The 20,739-nt window shown below is 40.1% G+C and overlaps 1 protein-coding gene across 7 annotated transcripts in view; it reads left to right on the forward strand.

Annotated features, from left to right (window-relative positions):
* Positions 1 to 20,739, forward strand: part of RGSL1 (regulator of G protein signaling like 1) — a 74,052-nt gene continuing 53,313 nt past the window's right edge. For 3 of the 7 annotated variants that reach the window (XM_032319155.1, XM_032319158.1, XM_032319159.1), the window contains exons 1-7: positions 1 to 104; positions 3,066 to 3,148; positions 6,617 to 6,691; positions 11,147 to 11,276; positions 12,781 to 12,885; positions 13,871 to 14,032; positions 15,347 to 16,326. In XM_032319155.1, the coding sequence (XP_032175046.1) occupies positions 92 to 104; positions 3,066 to 3,148; positions 6,617 to 6,691; positions 11,147 to 11,276; positions 12,781 to 12,885; positions 13,871 to 14,032; positions 15,347 to 16,326 (1,548 nt within the window). In that variant the 5' untranslated portion in view covers positions 1 to 91. Of the gene's footprint in view, positions 105 to 3,065; positions 3,149 to 6,603; positions 6,692 to 6,898; positions 7,144 to 11,146; positions 11,277 to 12,780; positions 12,886 to 13,870; positions 14,033 to 15,346; positions 16,327 to 20,739 lie in introns of those variants that run through there. The other 4 variants (XM_032319156.1, XM_032319157.1, XM_032319161.1 and 1 more) reach the window with 4 other exon arrangements.

Raw genomic sequence — 20,739 nt, forward strand, 5'->3', positions numbered from 1 at the left:
CACTGCATGCTCACAAGGGATGGAGTTCTGTTGACTGGGGGCTAAAATTCTGCCTCCTAATCAATCACAGTGGCAGGGAAAGCATGGCAACATGAGCAATGCTGGTGAGTATCTAAAAGGGATGTTTCTGAGGCTTTTAGCTCCCCCTACTTAAGGCAAACCTCTCACCTTCCCAGTCTTACACCACATATGGCTTTTATGTTTCATGCCCTTTATTTCCTTTTTTCCCTCTTCTCCTCCCCAACTCCTACCCCCACTTTATGCCACCTGATCTTTAAGAATAGGACAGAGCCCCAATCATAGAAGAGTAAAGCAACTAAGAAGGAGGAAGAAAAACACCGATTGGGCTATCACGTGCCATGTCTCCTCCAGGGAGAAGGCTAGCTTGAGGTTTGGGATTACCCAATGATCTCATTTGTTCCTGAGTCAGTATTACTGTATGGAATGAATGTTGAAGGCCTGTCCAAATTACTAGGAAGTTTCAAGGCAGAACAGGTGAAAATAGAAACACAGGAATGAAGACATAGTAGGATAAGGAAGGGAAAGATGTGGAAAACCTAGTTTCTATACCCTATTAAGACAGTCTTATTAGTGGCAAATTCTGTCATAGTCGAGCCCCTTGTCACCAACAGCATGTATAGCTATGGAACACAATCAATTGGGAAATTTCTGCCAAACCCCACTTTCCTGCATTCAGATTGTCTCAATAATCTTATTAAAAAATCCATGCCAGTCTCTCTGAATGATAAATCAACAGTTGAACAAAAGCTCAAAAGACTGAAGAACTCTTGAAAGAACAGTTCATTCAACTTTTATAAAGCTTAGATATTAATGTAAGCACTTTAGTGCCTAGGAGAAGAATATTAAAAGACAGAGCTCCTCATCTCATTGAGCTCAGTCTATTGAGGAAGACAGATGATACATCAATGGAAGAAAACAGTGACTTGTTAATTATAATAATGGGAGATATAAATAATGGTGCAAGGGGGTAGTGATTGACTTTACAATTGTGGTAGATTCTACCATGATTGGTTCACCAAGAAGATCATATGTAAACCAGTTCTTGATGACTAGTGATTTGCAAACACATGGGTTGAGAGGACATTTTAAGTGATGGGAATATGGGAACAAAGATATGGAAATTGAAAGTGAGAGTGCATAGCACATGTAGGAAAGAGCAATATCTTGGCTGGCAAACAGGAGGAAGCATGGTATGGTGCTGGCACATAACCCAAAGGCCAGATCTGGTGAAGCCTTAGATTTGTAGGACACTGAGTAGTTTTAGAAGGGCTTTAACAATCACAGCATTAGAAGACTATAGTGGCAGTATGTGGAAAGCGCTTGGAAGGGAAAGTTAGGGAGACCATTAGGTGAGAGATGATAGGCCCTGAAAAAAGGATAGTGACTTAATGGATGGAGAGGAGAGAATAGATTCCAGAGATATGTAGGAGAGACCACATAACACGGTCCTCCATGTCTTAGGGGAGTATTTGAGAGGAAGAGAAACAGAACAAGGGCGTAATCAAAGATGATTTTCAGGATTCTGATTTAGACAATTGAAAGAGTGGCGGTTCTAGTGATTGAGATTGAGAATACAGGGAAAAAGATCAGGTTAGGAAGCAAAATGATCAGATCAGCTTTGAAAATGTTGAGATGGAAGTGCTGGTAGACGTCCATGGAGGGATATCCTATAGCTCATTGGATATTTAGAACTAGAGCCAAGGAAAGAAGTCTGGAGTAAAAACATGTGTTTTGGAATCATTCATGTGGACTACATAAAATAGATCAGTGAATGCTTCTTAAAAGAAGAGCAGAGATATCTGTGTAGCAAAGGACAAACCAGACATCAGCTGTACTGTAATAGTATTTGATTTGGGGTTCCTATTTCTATTACACAAAGACAATAGCAACCATCATCATGAAAAATGTTTACCTTTCTTATATTATCACAACTGCACTCTAGCAGCTGTGAGTGGCACTTCCTATTCTCACCAGACATTTAACTAGACTAAGAGACAGGACTAATACAGTATTTATGTTGCTCATTCTATACATCATTCATTATAAACTTTGGGTATGATGGGAAAATGCTGGGCATTGATAAAACAACTGGACTATTCAGTTGTTGAATATTGGGCATTACAGAGCATACACAGTGAGTTAGAGCAAACTTTGAGGGGGCACACAGTCCACCTGTGTTCTCTGTGCTTGGCTTCATGACATAACATTCATCCCTCAGATTAAATTCCGCTACACAATGATCAGCCCTGAAAGGAGTAATAAATACTTTGTGTGACCAAATCAGTATTCACAAAAGTTCTTGTTGGGTCTGAATCAACAAGTTGAAATTCAAATGGAATAAATGGAAGTTCCTGCCCTTGGTTTCTGAAAAGTGACTGCATGAATAAAGGATAATGGATAGTGCAGTTAATAGTGTAATACGGCAGCACCCAAAGCTAACCCCATTTGGGGCCACACCAATAGAACATATAAATGGACAAAGTTGTCTCTGCTCTTCCCTGGGAAGCATGCAGAGTGCTTGAGTTGCAGATGCCACTCTAGTCAGAGAGGGACCCAGGTAGAAAGGAGGCCATTTGAAGAAAGGTTGAGGAATTGTTTAGTGACGGATGAGCCAGAAGGGTTGAAGGTGGACAGAAGGTTGAGATGGTTTTATAAATATGGGAGCATCAAACCATTTAAGAGGACTTAGATGAATTCTGTTGAGCTTCAGACGGCAGAATTTCTGCAAATAGAAAGAAGATAAAAGAAGGCAGTTTACAATAGGAAAGTCTTCCTAACGATTTCATTTCTTCATAAATGGAATGGGTAGCCCTGGGAAGCTGTGAGTTCCCCACAGCTGGGAGTGTTTAAGCAGAGCGATATTGCACAGAAGAGTCCTGGAGAGAAGGAAAAATCAAGATAGATGACCCTAAAGGTCATTAAATGCTGAGATTTGGCCAAGTGAAATAATCTGTGCTATTTCTTCGTTTTTTCATCCCCAAAGCAACCCTGGTTCATAAGGTTTTATTTGTTTGTTTATTTGTTTGCTTTTTCTCCCCATATAGAGATAATCGGTTCTACAAATCTTATAATTCTCCTAGAGGATGAAATCTTTGCCGACTTTTTCAACACATTTCTTTCTCTTCCGGTAAGTATTCCCAGAATTAAATTCAAATGTTTGCTCAGTAGCCAAATAGTGAATCACACTGAGCTGAGTACATTTAAAAAATAAATAAATAAACTACTAACTCAAAACTATTTAAATTTGAGCAAATAAGTAGGAACCAGAATCTCCTTTAAAATCTCTGGGAGTTTCCCATTACTGATAAATCCCAAACCCTCAGCTTTCTGGGTTGCATTTGCGTGTCCGGTTATTTCCCATCACATCCTCTGCTGGCACCCAGATCTGCAGGGACAGCAAATGCACCCTCACGGAGTCCACCCTGCATTCTCTCACCGCTGCACCCCTTCTTGCCTGTGTTGTTAATTTTTATAATTCCGCCTACCAAAGTCTTTTTTTTTTTAAGATTTTATTTATTTAGATGGAGAGAGAGAGAGAGAGAGGGAGAGCATAAGCGGGGAGGGGCAGAGGGGGAAGAATAAGTCGATTTCCCACTGGGCAGGGAGCCCTATGTGGGGATCGATCCCAGAATCATCACCTGAGCCGAAGGCAGCCGCTTAACCGACTGAGCACCCCAGCGCCCCACCACCTACCAAAGTCTTAACCATTTTTCAAATCTCTACTTTAATCCTATTCTTGAGAAATTTCTATCTCCTAATCGGAACTTATTTCTCCCTGCCTTTGAGTCCCATTGGCACTTTCCAACCCTATTGTATTGTATGGGTGTGTCTCTCCTACTTAGTTGTGAGACTGTGAATTTCTGCAGGACAAGGACCTTGGATTATGTATTTTGCTCTATTTTTCTTACCAGGTGTTTGGCATCTAGCATTTTCTAAGCTGTTGCCTGAAACCGAACATGTATTTCCTTAACCCATGCAACTAAAATCTGAAACATCAAAATATTCTTAGATCCAAACCTAGACTGATCCCATATCTTTTTTGGTTTAAGTTTCTGGTTATATCTTAAAGTTGGTGCCTTATAATTTGTGGCTCAGTGTGTCCTTTCCCATGTAACACTACATATTAAAAGGTGAAATTTCATACAACTGGGGAAAAAACATCTTGTGCTAACTCACAAATATTTATTGGGTAGTTACTTTGTGCCAGCCAGTGGGCTTGGTACTGGGGATACAGATATTAATGATGCCATTGCGGTTCTCAAGGAATTCCCAGTCCAATGAGAATAATATTTAAGGTAAGTGCAAAAAGGGTTCTAAGTGACGTGATAGGAGTGTCTAGAAGGCAGCAAGAGTCTAAGTGCATCAGAGCTGTAGTCAGGAAAGGCTTCCGTGAATAGAAGACACAAGCACGTTTTTAAAGACAACATATTTGACAATTGGCTGGGAAAGAAAATGGGGAGCAAAATGTGAATAAAGAGGTAGGAGGAAAAGATGGGGTGGGGGAGGGGTTGAGTATTAAGAAGCAGAGACCTTACAAACAGAATGGAGTAAGTAGAGGCACCAGGGAGAACAATCTTGTGGTACTTGGGGACAAACTCTAAGCAGCTAAGGCAGGCTGAAGTTGTGACAGGCAGGCATAGCAAGACACAGAACAGCACAGATGGACTCTGAGAGCAGGCAGGCATCATCCTGAAGGTACTAGAGAGCCATCAAAGGGTTTCAAGTAAAGAAGTAACCTGACCAGACTTTGATTTGGGAAAATTATTTCTGCTAAAGTCTGACCATAGGTTGGGCTGTCTGGGGGACCATGGTAGAGGCAAGGAGACCAGTTAAGAGATTATTTCAGTGAGGGAGGTCTTAAGGCAAGAGAATGAAGAGAATGGAACAAATAAGATATTTTTTAGTAAGAAAAATATTGGACTTGTCACTGTTTCAATGCAGTGAGAGTTGGTACCTAGGGGAGGAGTCAGGGCTACTGTCTTTTTTTTAAATGAAAGGTTACAGAAGTAATCGTGAGGCATTCTTGTTAATTCATCAACACAATTTATGCAGCCTATACTAATGTTCTAGAAATGGTGAGAATGGTGTGGAAAGTAGAATGCCAGCCAAGAATGTAAGAAAGTCTTGGCCATTTAGGCGGCTGTGGTCTATTTAGAGAGACAGTATTCGTTCCCGTTGAATACCACTGTCAATTTATAATTTGGCCATTTAATTTCTATAATCACCCTGGGTGATGGACACCATTCCCTTCTCACAGATGAATCTCAGAAATTAAATGACTTGCCTAAGAACATATGGCAAGTCTGGGGAAGTTCCAGGACCCGACCAGGTTTTGAGGCTCTATACCTGGCATGTTTTCCACATCAGCCTCATGGGGTCTGTGGTACCAACATCATGTGGTGAGACTGCTTCTGTGCACTATACCCACAATAGCCTCATGACTCCTCAGCCCTACCACACATCTCATTAAGGCATTTTCACATGCCAGGCAGGGCGTGTCACGTCAAACCCCGAGTGCAGAGCAGAGAGGGGTCACTAAGGACTGAGCCTCCTTCACAGCCCGATATTTGTAAGGTACAATAGGTACCACTACCTTCCTTTTATATCTCATAGCCAAGAACAAAGGGGAGAGAAGGAGCAGGCCTCAGACTGACAAAATACGGGGCTGATAGTCTTGGGGAGATGGTCAGGCTGACATATAGTGCTGAGAGTGCAGCCAGGAGTGAGGGCTTTAGACCCTCTAGTTTATCACAGTTGATGTGGGGATACTTCGAGACATGTTAGTGCCTATGGTGAGAATGCTAAGCTTAGATACCTGTAAACATAGAACCCCATGCCCATTAGTCTCAAAGCTGGTTGTCCCTTCTCCAGGACAGTAACATAGAATTATCTATCAATTCTGGACACTCTAATTGCCTCCCCTAAGTAATTTGTACCCCTAGTCCTCATTCTTAGGCCTCTCTACTTTCTCCAGTTCAAGAGTTGAGGCAAATCCAAAGCTGTTTCTCTTTATAAAAAAAGCTTCAAGTCTTTGCTCTAACTCTCTAAATCCATGCAGAAATGAATAATGCAGAGTTGCCTGGGTGGCTTATCAGCTGAGTGTCCTGCTCCTGGTTTCAGCTCAGGTTATGATCTCAGGGTCCTGGGATTGAGCCCTATATCAGGCTCTGCTCAGAGGGAAGAGGGAAGTCTACTTGAGGATTCTGTCTCTCCCTCTCCCCCTCTCCCTCTACATTTTCCCCCACTTGTGTTTTCTCTCTCTTTCTCTCTCAAATAAATAGATAAATCTTAAAAAAAAAAAGAAATGAATAATTCAATGCAAAAATAATATTATGGGCTTTGGCCTTTGTACACAGACAAGATAACTCCCAGGCTGGGGAAGAACAGACCCAAAAGGTCAATGAATCTTTCAGTTTAGTCTATTTTGGGTGCTTTTCTGCAAGGCAAGTTGATTTAGGGGAATGAATTTAAGAGTTAATGTCCCTTGAGATAGGAAATCAATGGAATCCCCTTGCCTTGTGGCTGCAATTGGAGTGTGACATATTTGTGAAGAGAAGCTCTACCTCTTTGGCTGTTTCCTAGCTTTCTTTTGCAGGTTTTTGGTCAGACACCATTTTATACTGTTGAAAATTCACAGTGGAGCTTGTGGCCAGAAATACCTTATAACTTGGTAAGATTCTTGAATGGCAGAGCCTTTGGGGATGGGGAGAGAGGGACCTAAATCTGAAGTGTGAATTGAGAGATAGAGAGATAAAAGGAAGAGGAAGTCCAGAGGGTTCCTCTGGAAGAAACTCTAAAGCAGGTGAGTAGGACCTTGTAAACAGCATCAAGCCACTTGTAGACTTTTCTCCTTTTTGTGTTTTTACCACTTGGGCAGACAATCGCTGGTGAATTACCCGCTCTGTATTCTAGTCTATGGTCAGCAAATGATATTCATCTTTCATGTCTACTGTTATAATTGGGTAGCAAATGTTTGGAACACCATTTAGAAGAACTCTGGGGCAGCACCTAATCAAGAAAAAGTCTGAGAACTGATTGACAATGCCTGCCATGCGAGCAGTATAGGAAGTGTCAGCCTCTTGGCCACATAGTGATTATTTGCATTATAAGTTATAGCTTAAGGTAAGGTGCCACTCTTCAATTCCTAAGACTACCCTATGATTCTCCTTTAGAAACATGTCTTTCTCCCAATCTTTTTTATCTCTTATATGTTCTCTTTGTCCACGGTCTTTCTTTTCTCCTCTTCCCCCTTCCTGTTCTCCTTTTCCACTACGCTCACCTTAGACTTACCAGTGACGACTGCATGCTGTACCAGTGGCAGGTGGGATCAGAAAGATCACTCTAAACCATACTCATAACAAGATTTTGTTTTTCTCTGAGACCTGGACAACTTAAAAAGACACTCCCCTCGATTCTTATATCTGATTTCCCTAGAAAACCCCTAAAACTTAGAAAATCTTTATTTTCTTGAAAGAGAAGAAATAACCACCAACACTACAGAAATATAAAGAATTATGAGAGACTATCATGAAAAATTATATGCCAAAAAATTGGACAACCCAGAGGAAATGGATAGATTCATAGAAACATGCAATTTCCAAAAATGAATCAAGAAGGAATAGAAAATCTGAATAGAACAATTACTAGTAATGAAATTGAATTGGTGATCAGAAAATTTCAAATACCAGAACCAGATGGATTCACAGGGGAATGCTACCACATGTTTAAAGAATAATTAATACCTATTCTCCTCAAGCTCTTCTAAAAAATAGAAGATGAAGGAAAATTTCCAAATACTTTCTACAAGGCCAGCATTACCCTGATACCAAAACTGACAAAGACACTACAAAAAGGGAGAACTACAGACCAATATCTCTGAAGAACATAAATGCAAAACTCCTCAACAAAATATTAGCAAACTGAAATCAGCAATACATTAAAAGGAACATTTACTATGATCTAGTGGGATTTATTTTATGGATACAAGGACGGTTCAGTGCTTGCAATTCAATCAACATGATATACCACATTAACAAAATGAAGGATAAAAAAATCATACGATAATCTTAATAGATGCAGAAAACATATCTAACAAAATTCAACATCCATTCATGGTAAAAACTCTCAACAAAGTTTGTTGAAAAGGAACATACCTCAGCATAATAAAGGGCATATTTATATGAAAAACCCACAGCTAACATCATACTTGATGATGAAAAATTGAGAGCTTTTCCTCTCAGATCAGAAATAAGACACACATGTCCACTTTACTACTTTTTTTTAACATAGTACAAACCACAGCAATCAGATAAAAGAAAAAGCCATCCAAATTGGTAAGGAAGAAATAAAACAGTCACTATTTGCAGATATGATACATATGAAGCACTAAAGATGCCATCAAAAAAGTTAGAAGTAATAAATATAATTTATGTAATTATGTAAAGTTGTGGGATACAAAATTAATAAACAGAAGTCTGTTGTGTTTCTATATACTAATAATGAAATAGCAGAAAGAGAAACTAAGAAAACAATTGCATTTATAATTATACCAAAAAGGATAAGATACCTAGGAATAAACCTAATCAAGGAGGTGAAAGACCTGTACTCTGAAAACTATAAAACACTGATGAAAGAAATTGAAGATGACACAAACAAATGGAAAGACATACTATGTTCATGAATTGGAAGAGTTAGTATTGTTAAAAGGTCTGTATTACCCAAAGCAATATACAGATTCAATTCAATCCCTATCAAAATACCAATAGTTTTTTTCACAGAACTAGAACAGATAATCCTAACATTTTTATAGAACCACAAAAGACTCCAGAATACCAAAGCAGTCTTGCAAAAGAAGAACAAAACTGAAGGTATCAGAATCCTAGAGTTTAAAATATACTACAAAACTGTAAAAATCAATATCGCACTGACACAAAAATAGATACATAGATCAATTTGGCTGGATCTGTGAATAAATCTACCCATAGATCTGTCCATAGTACGTAGAGTCCAGAAATAAACCCACACTTTCATAGTCAATTAATCTATGATGAAGAAGGGAAGAAAATACAATGGGAGAAAATATAGTCTCTTCAATAATGTTGAAAAAAAGGGACAGTTACATGCAAATGAATGAAACCACTTTCTTTTGCCATACACAAAATCAACTCAAAATGGATTAGAGACCTAAGTGTGAGACCCGAAACCATAAAAATCCTGAAAGAGGGTGCCTGGGTGGCTCAGTGGGTTAAGCCACTGCCTTCGGCTCAGGTCATGATCTCAGGGTCCTGGGATCGAGTCCCGCATAGGGCTCTCTGCTCAGCAGGGAGCCTGCTTTCCTCTCTCTCTCTCTCTCTGCCTGTCTCTCTGTCTACTTGTGATCTCTCTCTGTCAAATAAATAAATAAAATCTTTAAAAAAAAAATCCTGAAAGAAAGCACAAGCAATAATCTCTTTGACATGAACCTTAACATATTTGTGGATATGTCTCCTCAGCAAGGGAAACAAAAGCAAAATTAAACTATTGAGACTATACCAAAATAAATACCTTTTGCACAGCAAAGGAAACCATCAGGAAACAAAAAGGCAGCCTAGTGAAAGAAGAAAATATTTGCAAGTGATATATATATATATAAGAAAGGGTTAATATCCAAAAAATATTTAAAAACTATACAACTCAACACCAAAAACAAATCCAACTAAAAATGGGCATAAGACCTGAATAGACATTTTTTCCAAAAACAGATGTACAGATGGGGCGGCTGGGTGGCTCAGTCAGTTAAATGTTGGGCTTAACAATTTCAGCACAGGCCATGATCCTCGGGATCATGAGATGGAGCCCGATGTAGGGCTCTGCACTCAGCAAGTAGTCTGCGTAAGATGGTCTGCCTCCCTCTCTCCCTCTGACCCTCCCCCTGCTTGTGCTTTCTCTCATTAAAATAAATAAATGCAATCTTTAAAAAAAAGGAGGTATAGATCACCAATGTACATGTGAAAAGATGTTCAATATCATGATTCATCAAGAAAATGTAAATCAAAACCAGAATGAGGTACCACCTTATACCTGTCAGAATGACAAGCAATAACAAGTGTTGGGGAGGATGTCGAGAAAAGGGAACCCTCATTCACTGTTGGTGAGAATGTAAATTGGTGCCACCACTATGGAAAACAGTATGGCAATGCCTCAAAAAATTAAAAAATAGAACTGCCATAAAATCCAGTAATTCCACTACTGAGTATTTACCCAAAGAAAATGAAAATACTAATTTGAAAAGATATATGCACACCTATGTTTATGCCTTATTTACAATATCCAAAATATGGACATACCCTAAATATCCATCAATAGAATAATACTTAGCCATTTAAAAAAAAAAAAAAAAGAAAGAAAGAAAGATCTTGCGATTTGTGACAACATGGATGGGACTAGAGACTATAATGCTAAATGAAATAAAGAAAAACAAATACTGTATGATTTCACTTATACGTGGAATCTAAAAAACAAAACCCCAAAGAACAAATAAAAGCAGAAACAGACCCATAATACAGAGAACAAACTGGTGGTTGCCAGTTAGGAAATGGATGAGGAGGGATGAAAAAAAAAAAAAACAGGTGAAGAGAAGTGAGAGGTACAAGTAAAAAGAAAAATTATATTCTTCTTCCTTTTCTGGCGGCTCAGTCCTTCAGGGATCCCACCCGTACTCTAAATGACGTGAGTCTTTGTGTCTTTTTGTACATGTCATACATTTGATATGGGTTAGGAACTTGTGAGAAATTGTAAGAGTGCTTACAAAGAAACAAGTTGAATAGCGTTATGACAACATCACAAATCAAAATCTCTTCTGCTTCTCTTCTACCTAACAAGACTTAGATCTTTTCTTAAACAACTTCACTCAGGAATAAGGAAAATTTTTTGAAAAAAGACCAAGGTTTTTCTTGCCTACCAATTCATTCACCCCTTTGGGAGCCTCAGCTCAAGTCTTCACTCCCCTTAAATATTTTTAATCAACATAACTCTTTTGTGGGCCAGATACCACAGGAATGAAGTTATTTATTTCCCCTTGCTACGCTGCATTTCTTTGCATTCAGTTCCATTTCTCTTTTCTATTCCCATGTTGTTTGGACCCTAGATTGCGAAGTACAAAGGATTATTGACCTGGTTGGAAAAATACCGGTTACCTTTCTTCTGTAAAACCAACTTGTGTTTCCATTACATTCTCTGTCAGGAGCTCATCGGCTTCATTAACTCCCCAGAAGGAGGTAAGCATGAGAGTGTATGTGTGGAGATATATGGGAAACCAGGCTGCATAATGATCCTGTGCCTGTTAGTTCTATAGTAAGGTACAAATACTGGCCAGCTTTGTAGCCTTAGATGGGAGGGTACCTCAGCTTATAATGTAAGGCAGCAGTGGGTGAAATCTTGGGCTGAAATGTTGGTACCTAGAGCAATAAGCAGGGACCAGATAGGTTATGTGCATTAGTTGTCAGAAATGAGAGAATTACTGGTGGACACACAACATGGAAACATTGCCTAAAATATATCCAGAATCAAACATAGCTCACTGCCTGGTCTAAGCCTCCATCATTTCTCACCTGGCTACTGAACTCATCTCTTAATTAATCTTCTTGCTTCTTCTCTTGTTCTCCTGTTCTCACAGCCAGAGAGAGCATTTTAAAACTTAATTCAGATCATGTCACTCCTCTTCTCACTGCTCCATACCTGACCAATGGCTCCAGTGTAAAATGATCTCAGTGTAAAATCCAGTGCCCCTACAATGGCCTTCCGGATCCTACCAATGTGGTCCCAGTACTTTTAGGACCTCATCTGCTCCCACTCCCCCACCTTGCTTACTCCGTTCCAGTTATACTTGATCTGGTTGCAGTTCCTCAAACATGCTGGATACATTCTCACTTCAAGGTTTTGCAATGACTGTGCACTCTGCCTGGAATGCTCTTTCTCCATATATCCACACTGGCTCTCACTCTCACCTCTTCAGATCTCTGTGGAAATCTCACCTCCTCAGTGGAGAACCACCCTGATGACCCTAAGGTCCACTCATCCAACTCTTGCCCTAGCACTCCCAACCCCTTTACCCTCTCTTACTTTTCCATTTTTTCCTGTAGTGCTTATGATATTTGACCTCACCAGATAATGTATTTACTATGGTTATTATTTATTATCAGTCTCCTTCACCAGAATGTAAGCTCCTTGAGGGCAGGGACTTTGTTTGCCGGTGTATCCCAAACACCTAAAACGGTATGGTACTAAGTAGTAGACATGTAATAAATATTTATTGAAAAAATGAATTAATAAAATTTCCATCTAGAGCTGAATTGATCATTTGACTCTCATCTCCACCCTGGGGAAAGTCAAGATTCAGGAGATATGATTGATTAAAATGTAACAAAACACCCAATATACTCATATACTCATCTCCTTCATCCATCCCAGTATATATATATATATTGGAAAAATTGGATTGGCAAAATCACTGTCAGGTGGGGATTACAGAAGGCAAGAGGTCTTGGTCAGAGGGTATTTCTAATCTGTTGATTGTACTGTCTGTGGGTCCTTCATATTATGCATGTCACTAAGAGGGTCTTTTCCTATGTTCAGAAGTACCACATACTTATAACAAGCTCATCCAACTGGCCACTATTTTTCCTCACTCACACTGACTGAATGGGGGTCAGCTGTGCAAGGCTGACAGAGGTGCTGTGGGAAGAGCTCATTCTCTCTCTCATCATGAACTTCTCCTGGCAGCCAAGATGATGAGATGGAGAAAAGCAGACCAGTGGCTACTCCATAAGTGCATTGGTGGGGTCCGAGGGATGTGGCGCTTCTGTACCTACCTTACCAGCAGTACAGGTAGGTTCTTGAGTTGTTTCCGGAGCCTTTGTAAGTTCTCAACAGCTTCCAGAATGCCCCAGAACACTTACAGACAGCAAGGTATGTATATGGGAAATATCGTGTTTTATTATTGTTGTTTGCATGAAAGTCTTTGAAAATGGGTCCACGGTATAGATTAGGGCAAAAGCAATCAGAGTGCCTTTCTTTTATCCATCCATCCACCCATTCATTTAACAGTGTTTGTGGAGCACCACCTGTATGGCAGTCACTATGAACAGAGCCATAAATCCCCACTTAATAAAGCTGCCACAGTGGTGGGGAAACAGACAAGGAACAAGTAGATAAACAAACATGAAGCACAAGTGTTGGGATGCACAGCTTTCTATTCTGTTGGGTCCAGTGGTTGATGAGTGCTGGGAGGTCAGCTGCCACACTAGCCAGCACTCCAGTTCAGCAGCATTGAGTTTCATCTAAGGACAAGCTCTCATTTAAGGGTGAAATCCTGTGTTTCCAGGGAGGGGATAGGGAAGAACTAGACAGACCATCTTTCAGTTTGTCACTCAGACTCCAGCCCTGGCAAAGTTGTGAAACAAGGAATGTAATCTTTGACACCTTTGGGCTCCATTATTCTTCTTCTGGCTGCTCTCAGTCCACGTTATAGCAAATGTTCTTTTTTCCTTCGCATCTTCATTTTTTTTTGGATAAAACTCAAATGTCTCATGATCCGTCCTTGGAGTCTTGCAGTTTTTCCCTGAAGTGACACTTTTTATCACAACAACAGAAGTCACAAAAGATCCCTACCCGTTAAGCCCCTGTTCTCCATCCCTCCATCTGCCCCTACATTATGACACTACTAAAGACCATGCCTTAACCTAAAGAAGTGACTAATGGTGATATTGGTGGTGGGGAGTGGTATGAGTGGTATCAGCTGCTACACCCAGATGCAACCACTGCAGGGGCAAGATGGGGCTGTGGCTCTGGGCTCACCCTTTCTGATCTGTAGGTGAAGAGCTGGTGGACTTCTGGATCCTTGCTGAGGAGATCTTGAGCATAGATGAGATGGACCTGGAGATGAGAGACCACTACCTGTCCCTCCTCCTTGTGCTGAAGGCTACACATCTACAGGAGGGCTCAAGAGTGATAACTCTCTGCAACATGAACATCAGTGAGAATCACAGAGAATTACATCTGAGCTGAAATCACTGGGGGGTGTAACAAAGAAGTCAATTCGGTGTCTGATAATATTCAGTTTCTCATTTTGCAGACTGCTACCTTCTCCATTTTCTATGTATCAGGGATGCCACCTGAGAACCCTGAACAGGAAAGGGTTGCAAGAGACCCGTTATCTTTAAACTTCTTCCTGAGATACTGATTACCAGTAAAGGTTGGCTGGAAGGAGTGAGGAGAAATTGGGACAGGGTAATTAAACAGCTCCTGCATCTTCTGAGACTGCATGGCTTGTCTTTCTTTAAACTGAGATTCCCTAGAACAATCTACAGTTCACAGGCCAAACATAGTGCATGTAGCCTATGAACTAAGAATGTTTTTGTATTTGTAAAGGGTAAAGGAAGAAGACTATGCAGCAGAGCCTGAATATGGTTCTCAAAGAATATTTCACTTGAACTTGGCCAAAAGGCTGAGAAGCGAGCAAAGAATAATATTTTATTATCTGGTCCTTTACAGGTTTGCCAGCCTCTTCTCTAGAATATCAGATTCATCTAAATTTATTTGTTTGTTTGTTTATTTATTTATTTATTTATTTAGTAAGTAAGGAGACATTCCTAACCCAAATATAAATGTGTTCCAGAATATTTGCTGTGTAGGATTGGTCACACTCCTCTAAGAGATAAGTTGAGAATTTACGACATTAAAATCAGGGCTAGTAATGACTTCCTCAAATCACCCATCTAAACCCCTTCCTCCAGGCAGATCTGACTCAGAAATCCCATTCTTTTTTTTTTTTTTTTTAGAATTTATTTATTTATTTGACAGAGAGAGATCAGAAGTAGGCAGAGAGGCAGGCAGAGGAGGAAGCAGGCTCCCCGCTGAGCAGAGAGCCCGATGCGGGGCTCAATCCCAGGACCCTGGGATCATGACCTGAGCCAAAGGCAGTGGCTTAACCCACTGAGCCACCCAGGCGCCCCCAGAAATCCCATTCTTAAACATGTTTTCATGTACCTTTTGCTTTTCCCTACAAAATATCATCCAGTTATCTAAAAAATAATTCAAGGAATCCATAAACTGGCTTATCGCTATGGTGAAGAAGGAGGGTAATCAGAGAAAGGGGTTACTGTTCCCTGAGAAAATCCTAAAAATGTGTTTATTATATATTTGTCCTGTCCATACCCAAAGGTTGTATGAAGAACAAATGAAATGTTATGCACAATGATATTTGGAAGAATTCAAAAAACCACTCCCAACATCATCATCATCACCACCACTACATTATTTTCACCCTTCATGTCTCTTCTCTTTCCAGAGTCCCTCCTGAACCTCTCCATCTGGCATCCCAACCAGTCAACCACCAGGAGGGAGATCTTGAGCCACATGCAGAAAGTGGCTCTGTTCAAAATTCAGAGCTATTGGCTCCCCAACTTTTACACCCATGCCAGGACAATTATGGCCAAGGAGGAAACATGCCAAGGTCTGATGCAGGAATATGAGACTCGACTGTACACTATTTGCTGTACTCACGTAGGAGGACTCCCTCTAAACATGAGCATCAAGGAGAGCCACCACCCCCAGAAGCAGTACTCGAGCAGGAAGACCAAGAGGAGGATGTGGCAATTGATAGACCATAGCACTACTCTGAAAATGGATACCAAGCCAGACGCCAACATTACGCAACCCCAGAAGATGTGTTCTCCAGAGAAGGACACATACAAATATAAACATATACAAATGCCTTCCCCAAAAGTGACTTCTTCAAAAGAGAGAATAATCAGTTCCCTGGAAAAGGATATTTTATGTGCCAGGAAGTCTGACATGAAGAAGAAAGCCAAGAGCCACCTCGACATGGAGGGCCTCTTTGAGACAACGTTCTCTACACACCTGAGGACTGTCACCCCTATCATCAATCACTCCCCCCAGATGAAAGTCAAGAAGGCCATCAAGCAAACCATCTCCTTAGGGTACACCCACTGGGCCTTGTGTGCTGATGCCTGTGCAGGGAGTCCCTTCCGGAACCACCTGAAAAAGCAGAATTTGAAAGTGGAGACCCAACTCCTGGACCTCTGGCAAGACCTGCACCATTTTCTCAGTGTCCTGATGAATAACAGGAAGACTGGGAATGCCACCTTTCGGCACATGCTGGGCAACCGAATTTGTGAGCTCTACCTGAATGAACAAATTGGTCCATGCCTACCACTCAAATCGCAAACCATTGAAGGCCTGAAGGAGATGCTGCCTTCTGGGGATATAAACCCCTGGATTCCCAGAGCCCAGAGGGAGATCTGCAAGGTAGGAATTGCAAGGTAAAAGTCTGCAATGTAGAAATTGGTTAGTATCTGGAAGATGAGGTCAAGACTGACCAAAAATCCTATCTGGTCATCTAGACTGGTTAAGTTAATGATATAATTACCTACATAATTTTTCACATATTGAAAACTTGGATGATCTCTTAGGAAAAAGCTATACAAATTCCCAAGAAATAGCCAAAATCCAAAGTAGAATAGAAGTGGGTGATTGGTCAACATCCACTTTTTATTTCTTCTTTAATTTCCCCCTATATGGAATCTCCCAAAACCATGAACCCCAGAGTGCTCTACTGAGGAAAGTTCCAAGAATTCTGTTCCAAATATAATGTATTGAAATGCAGGGTAGACTAGACTACCAAGAAGTAGCCAACTGGTAGGAGTTTATTCTTATCCCAAAACATTAGATAAAAGCATGTGACTATCCTGAAGACTCACAGCCAATGAGGCCCATAGCTTGAATATTTACGGTTAAGATCTTGGCAGAGACAAATGGCAGAATCAAGTTGGGTAGCAGATAAAAGTCTGATACAAGAGACTGCTTACAAAGGAAAGGGCACAGCGTAGGGAAACCATAAGAGATAGTGTAACACCTCAGGGTCAGTAAGCGTGGATCACTTTTTTCTCCCTCTGAGACCTGAAGAATTGAGGAAAGGGAGCAGTTACCAGAACCAGGAGAGAAAGAGCTGTTTGGGGTGCAACAGTTGGCAGGAACTCTGTCAGTAGAAATGTATAGCCAGTCCTCGGTGATCTGGCCAGAAGGGATCATGGGGAATAGCTAATTCCACGCTTACTCTCCTCCTGCTTTCCCATCTCCTGTTAGGACTCCTAACTAGATGAACCCAACGTGAGGTCAAGGGAGCCTGTTGATGTGGTCCATACAGGTTAATTTCCCAAGGCACAAACAGTGAAGAAGAATAGAGAGTAGATCTGGAAGGGCGGGTGGACATAAACAACTTACTTAGTGCATTAAAATGTATATAAAGTATATATTAAAATGTGTTATAAATGTATGTATATACATATACATATATATGTATATAAATGTATAAATGTATTATAAAGTATGTTTTCACATATTACCTCTTTTAGGCTTCTTAGAACCTCAGAAGTAGTAGACAGGGTAGTGCTATTACCACTATTATGTAACTGAGGTAAATGAGACTGACCCTAGAAGGTAGGTGGGTTAGCCCAAAGGCACACAAGAGGCTAGTGGAGTAACCAATATCAGAATCCAGGAGGTCTAAGCATGCCTCCCCTTCCCTGTTACAACTGTTCTTGTCTAAGACCCATCCTGCTCTTGTCTAAGACCCATCCAGTGTCACCTAGATTACTGCAGTGGCCTCCTAACTGATGCCTATGGATTTGTCCTTGGACATGACAAGCAGGCTCATTTCCACACTGACTGTGGTGATTCTGCGAAAACATAAACTGTGTAATGAAAATTGAAAATAAGTAAAAGGAATTGAGTGGGGACCTTGAAAACAGATGGCTTTCTGTCTTCAATAAAATCCAAAGACCTTGCCAAAACTGGCAAGGCCAAATAATTTCTATAAATTTCCATAAATTTCTCTATCTCCCTCTTTGGTTTCATCTTCCACTGCCTCTGGGTACACCACCCCAGCCATGCTAGGAATACTGCCTGCTCAGTGGCAGTGCTCCCACTCTGTGTAAAGTACAGATGCTCACACAGCTTGCCCCCCTCCTTCAGCTGTTTGCTCAAGTCCTCTCAGCAAAGCCTTCCTTACCCACTTCATATAAAATTTCATCCCATCCCCACTTTATTTTTCTCCTTAGCACATATCATCCAGATCCAATTCTTACGTACACCATTCTAACATACATATGTACATACATTCACTCTGTGTGACTGTGTGTATAATACACATATATTCCTTACAGTGTACATGTATGCATATGTGCATACATCTATTATATACACATATACTTGTATTATTTTCCAGATAGATGCATAATATGTATGTGTGTGTGTATATATATATATACATGTGTATATATGTATGTGTGTATATATACATATATTTATTTATTTAACTTATTTTGCTTATTTCTCCCTATGAGGGCTGGGATTTTCATTGTTTTGTCAGTACTATCTCACCAGAATTTGGAACACTACCTGGGGGGGTAGAGTATTCAGTGCTTGATAGTGCTAATAGACATTCATGCTCAATAGATGTCTGTTGAACTGATCAATCCCAGTTAGCAATGGCCCCCCCTTTTGGCCTTGCCCAGAGCTCTTTTCTGATTGGAAACAACTAGATTCTTTTTTTCTTTTTTCTTTTTCTTTTCTTTTTTGAGACAACTAGATTCTGTGAGAACTCTGATTTTCATCCATCTCTTCAATCATTCTCCAATTATTTAGTCAACTTTTGTGAATTACCTATAGTATGTCCACTGATATGTCCATTTCCTGACTTCTGACTCACCAATGTGGAAACATGTCTATGTAGAGTATGGGAAAAATTTTTAAAGTTCTGGCTGTGTGACTGTTTGGCTATGTGATCTTGAACAAACCCAAGTTTGTATAATTCTTGAATTTCCCTAGGTCTCTTTGCCTCATATATAAAATGATAAATGGGACAAAATCATATTTTGTCATTGTATTTGTGGATTTAATAAGTTTATAGATACATTGAGAATACTATACCATAAAAGGAAATGGGTAAAGAGAAGTAGGTGTGAACATGGAGGATAGCACATCAGCTTAAAAATTGCCTTGGGTTCTAACCAAAGAGGAGAGGATTGAGAGAAGGTACTGAAGATGCTGGAGTAAGGAGTTCCATAGACACTGGAAAATATTTACTATCTGGCCTTTCATGCACTGCTTTCAGGATAGGGTAGGAGAGTTTACCAAGTGATGGGCAAACTGAATTCTGAAGGAAACCCTAATATCTTTTAATAAAAAACAATTATAGAGTGAAACCATGTAATTGTCTTTCTCTGCTTGACTTATGTCACTTAGCATAATCCCCTCCAATTCCATCCATGTTGATGCAAATGGTGGGAATGCATCCTTTCTGAGGGCTGAGTAATATTCCATTGTATATATGGACCACATCTTCTTTATCCATTCATCTGTTGGAGGGCATCTTGGCTCCTTCCACAGTTTGGCTATTGTGGACATTGCTGCTATGAACACTGGAGTGCATATTCCCCTTCTTTTCACTACATCTGTATCTTTGGGGTAAATATATAGTAGTGCAATTGCTGGGTCATAGGGTAGTTCTATTTTTAACTTTTTGAGGAACCTCCATACTGTTCTCCAAAGTGGCTGTACCAACTTGAATTCCCACCAACAGTAAGAGGGTTCCCCTTTCTCAACATAAGGAATAGTATGGAGGACATTAGGGGAAGGAAGGGAAAACTGAAGTGGGGGAAATCAGAAGGGGAGATGAACCATGAGAGACTATGGGCTCCATGAAACAATCTGAGGGTTTCAGAGGGGAGGGGAGGTCGGGGGATATGGTAGCCCCATGACAGGTATTAAGGAGAGCACATGTTATCATAAGCACAACATGTGCTCATGGTGTTATAAACAAATAATGAATCATGGAACAGTACATCAAAAACTAATGATGTACTATATGGTGACTAATGTAACATAATAAAACAATTACAGAAAAAGTACATATATATTAAAAATAGTAGGTCAAATTTTATTTAGATTCAATTAGTCAACATATAGTACATCATTAGTTTTAGATGTAATATTCAATAATTCATTATATAAACCCCTTACTCATCACATCACATGCCCTCCTTGCCCATCACCCAGTTACCCCATCCCCCTCACCTTCCCTCTAGCAATGCTTAGTTTGTTTCCTATAGTTAAGAGTTTCTCACTCTTTTTCTCTCTCCCTAATGACTTCCTATTCAGTTTTTCCTCCCCTCCCCCATGATCCTCTGCACTGTTTCTTATATTCCACATATGAGTGAAATAATATGATTATTGTCTTTCTCTGACTTACTTCGCCTAGCATGATACCCTCTAATCCCATCCATGTCAATGTAAATATTAAGTATTCACTCTTTCTCATGTCTGAGTAATATTCCATTGTATTTATACACCACATCTTTATCCATTCATCCGGTGATGGACATCTCAGCTCTTTCCACAGTTTGGCTTTTGTGAATATAGCTGCTATAAAAACTGGGATGCAGGTGCCCCTTCAGATCACTGCATTTGTATCCTTTGGGTAAATACCTAGCAGTGTAATGGTTGGGTCATAGGGTAGTTCTATTTTTTTAAAGTTTTTTTTTTTTTAGATTTTTAGCATTATTATGTTCAATTATCCAACATGTAGTACATCATTAGCTTTTAATGTAGTGTTCAACAAGTCATTAGTGCAAATAACACCTCCATTTTTAACTTCTTGAA

The sequence above is a fragment of the Mustela erminea genome, chromosome 17 (genome assembly GCF_009829155.1).
Source record: "Mustela erminea isolate mMusErm1 chromosome 17, mMusErm1.Pri, whole genome shotgun sequence".
In the NCBI taxonomy this organism is placed as follows: domain Eukaryota; kingdom Metazoa; phylum Chordata; class Mammalia; order Carnivora; family Mustelidae; genus Mustela; species Mustela erminea.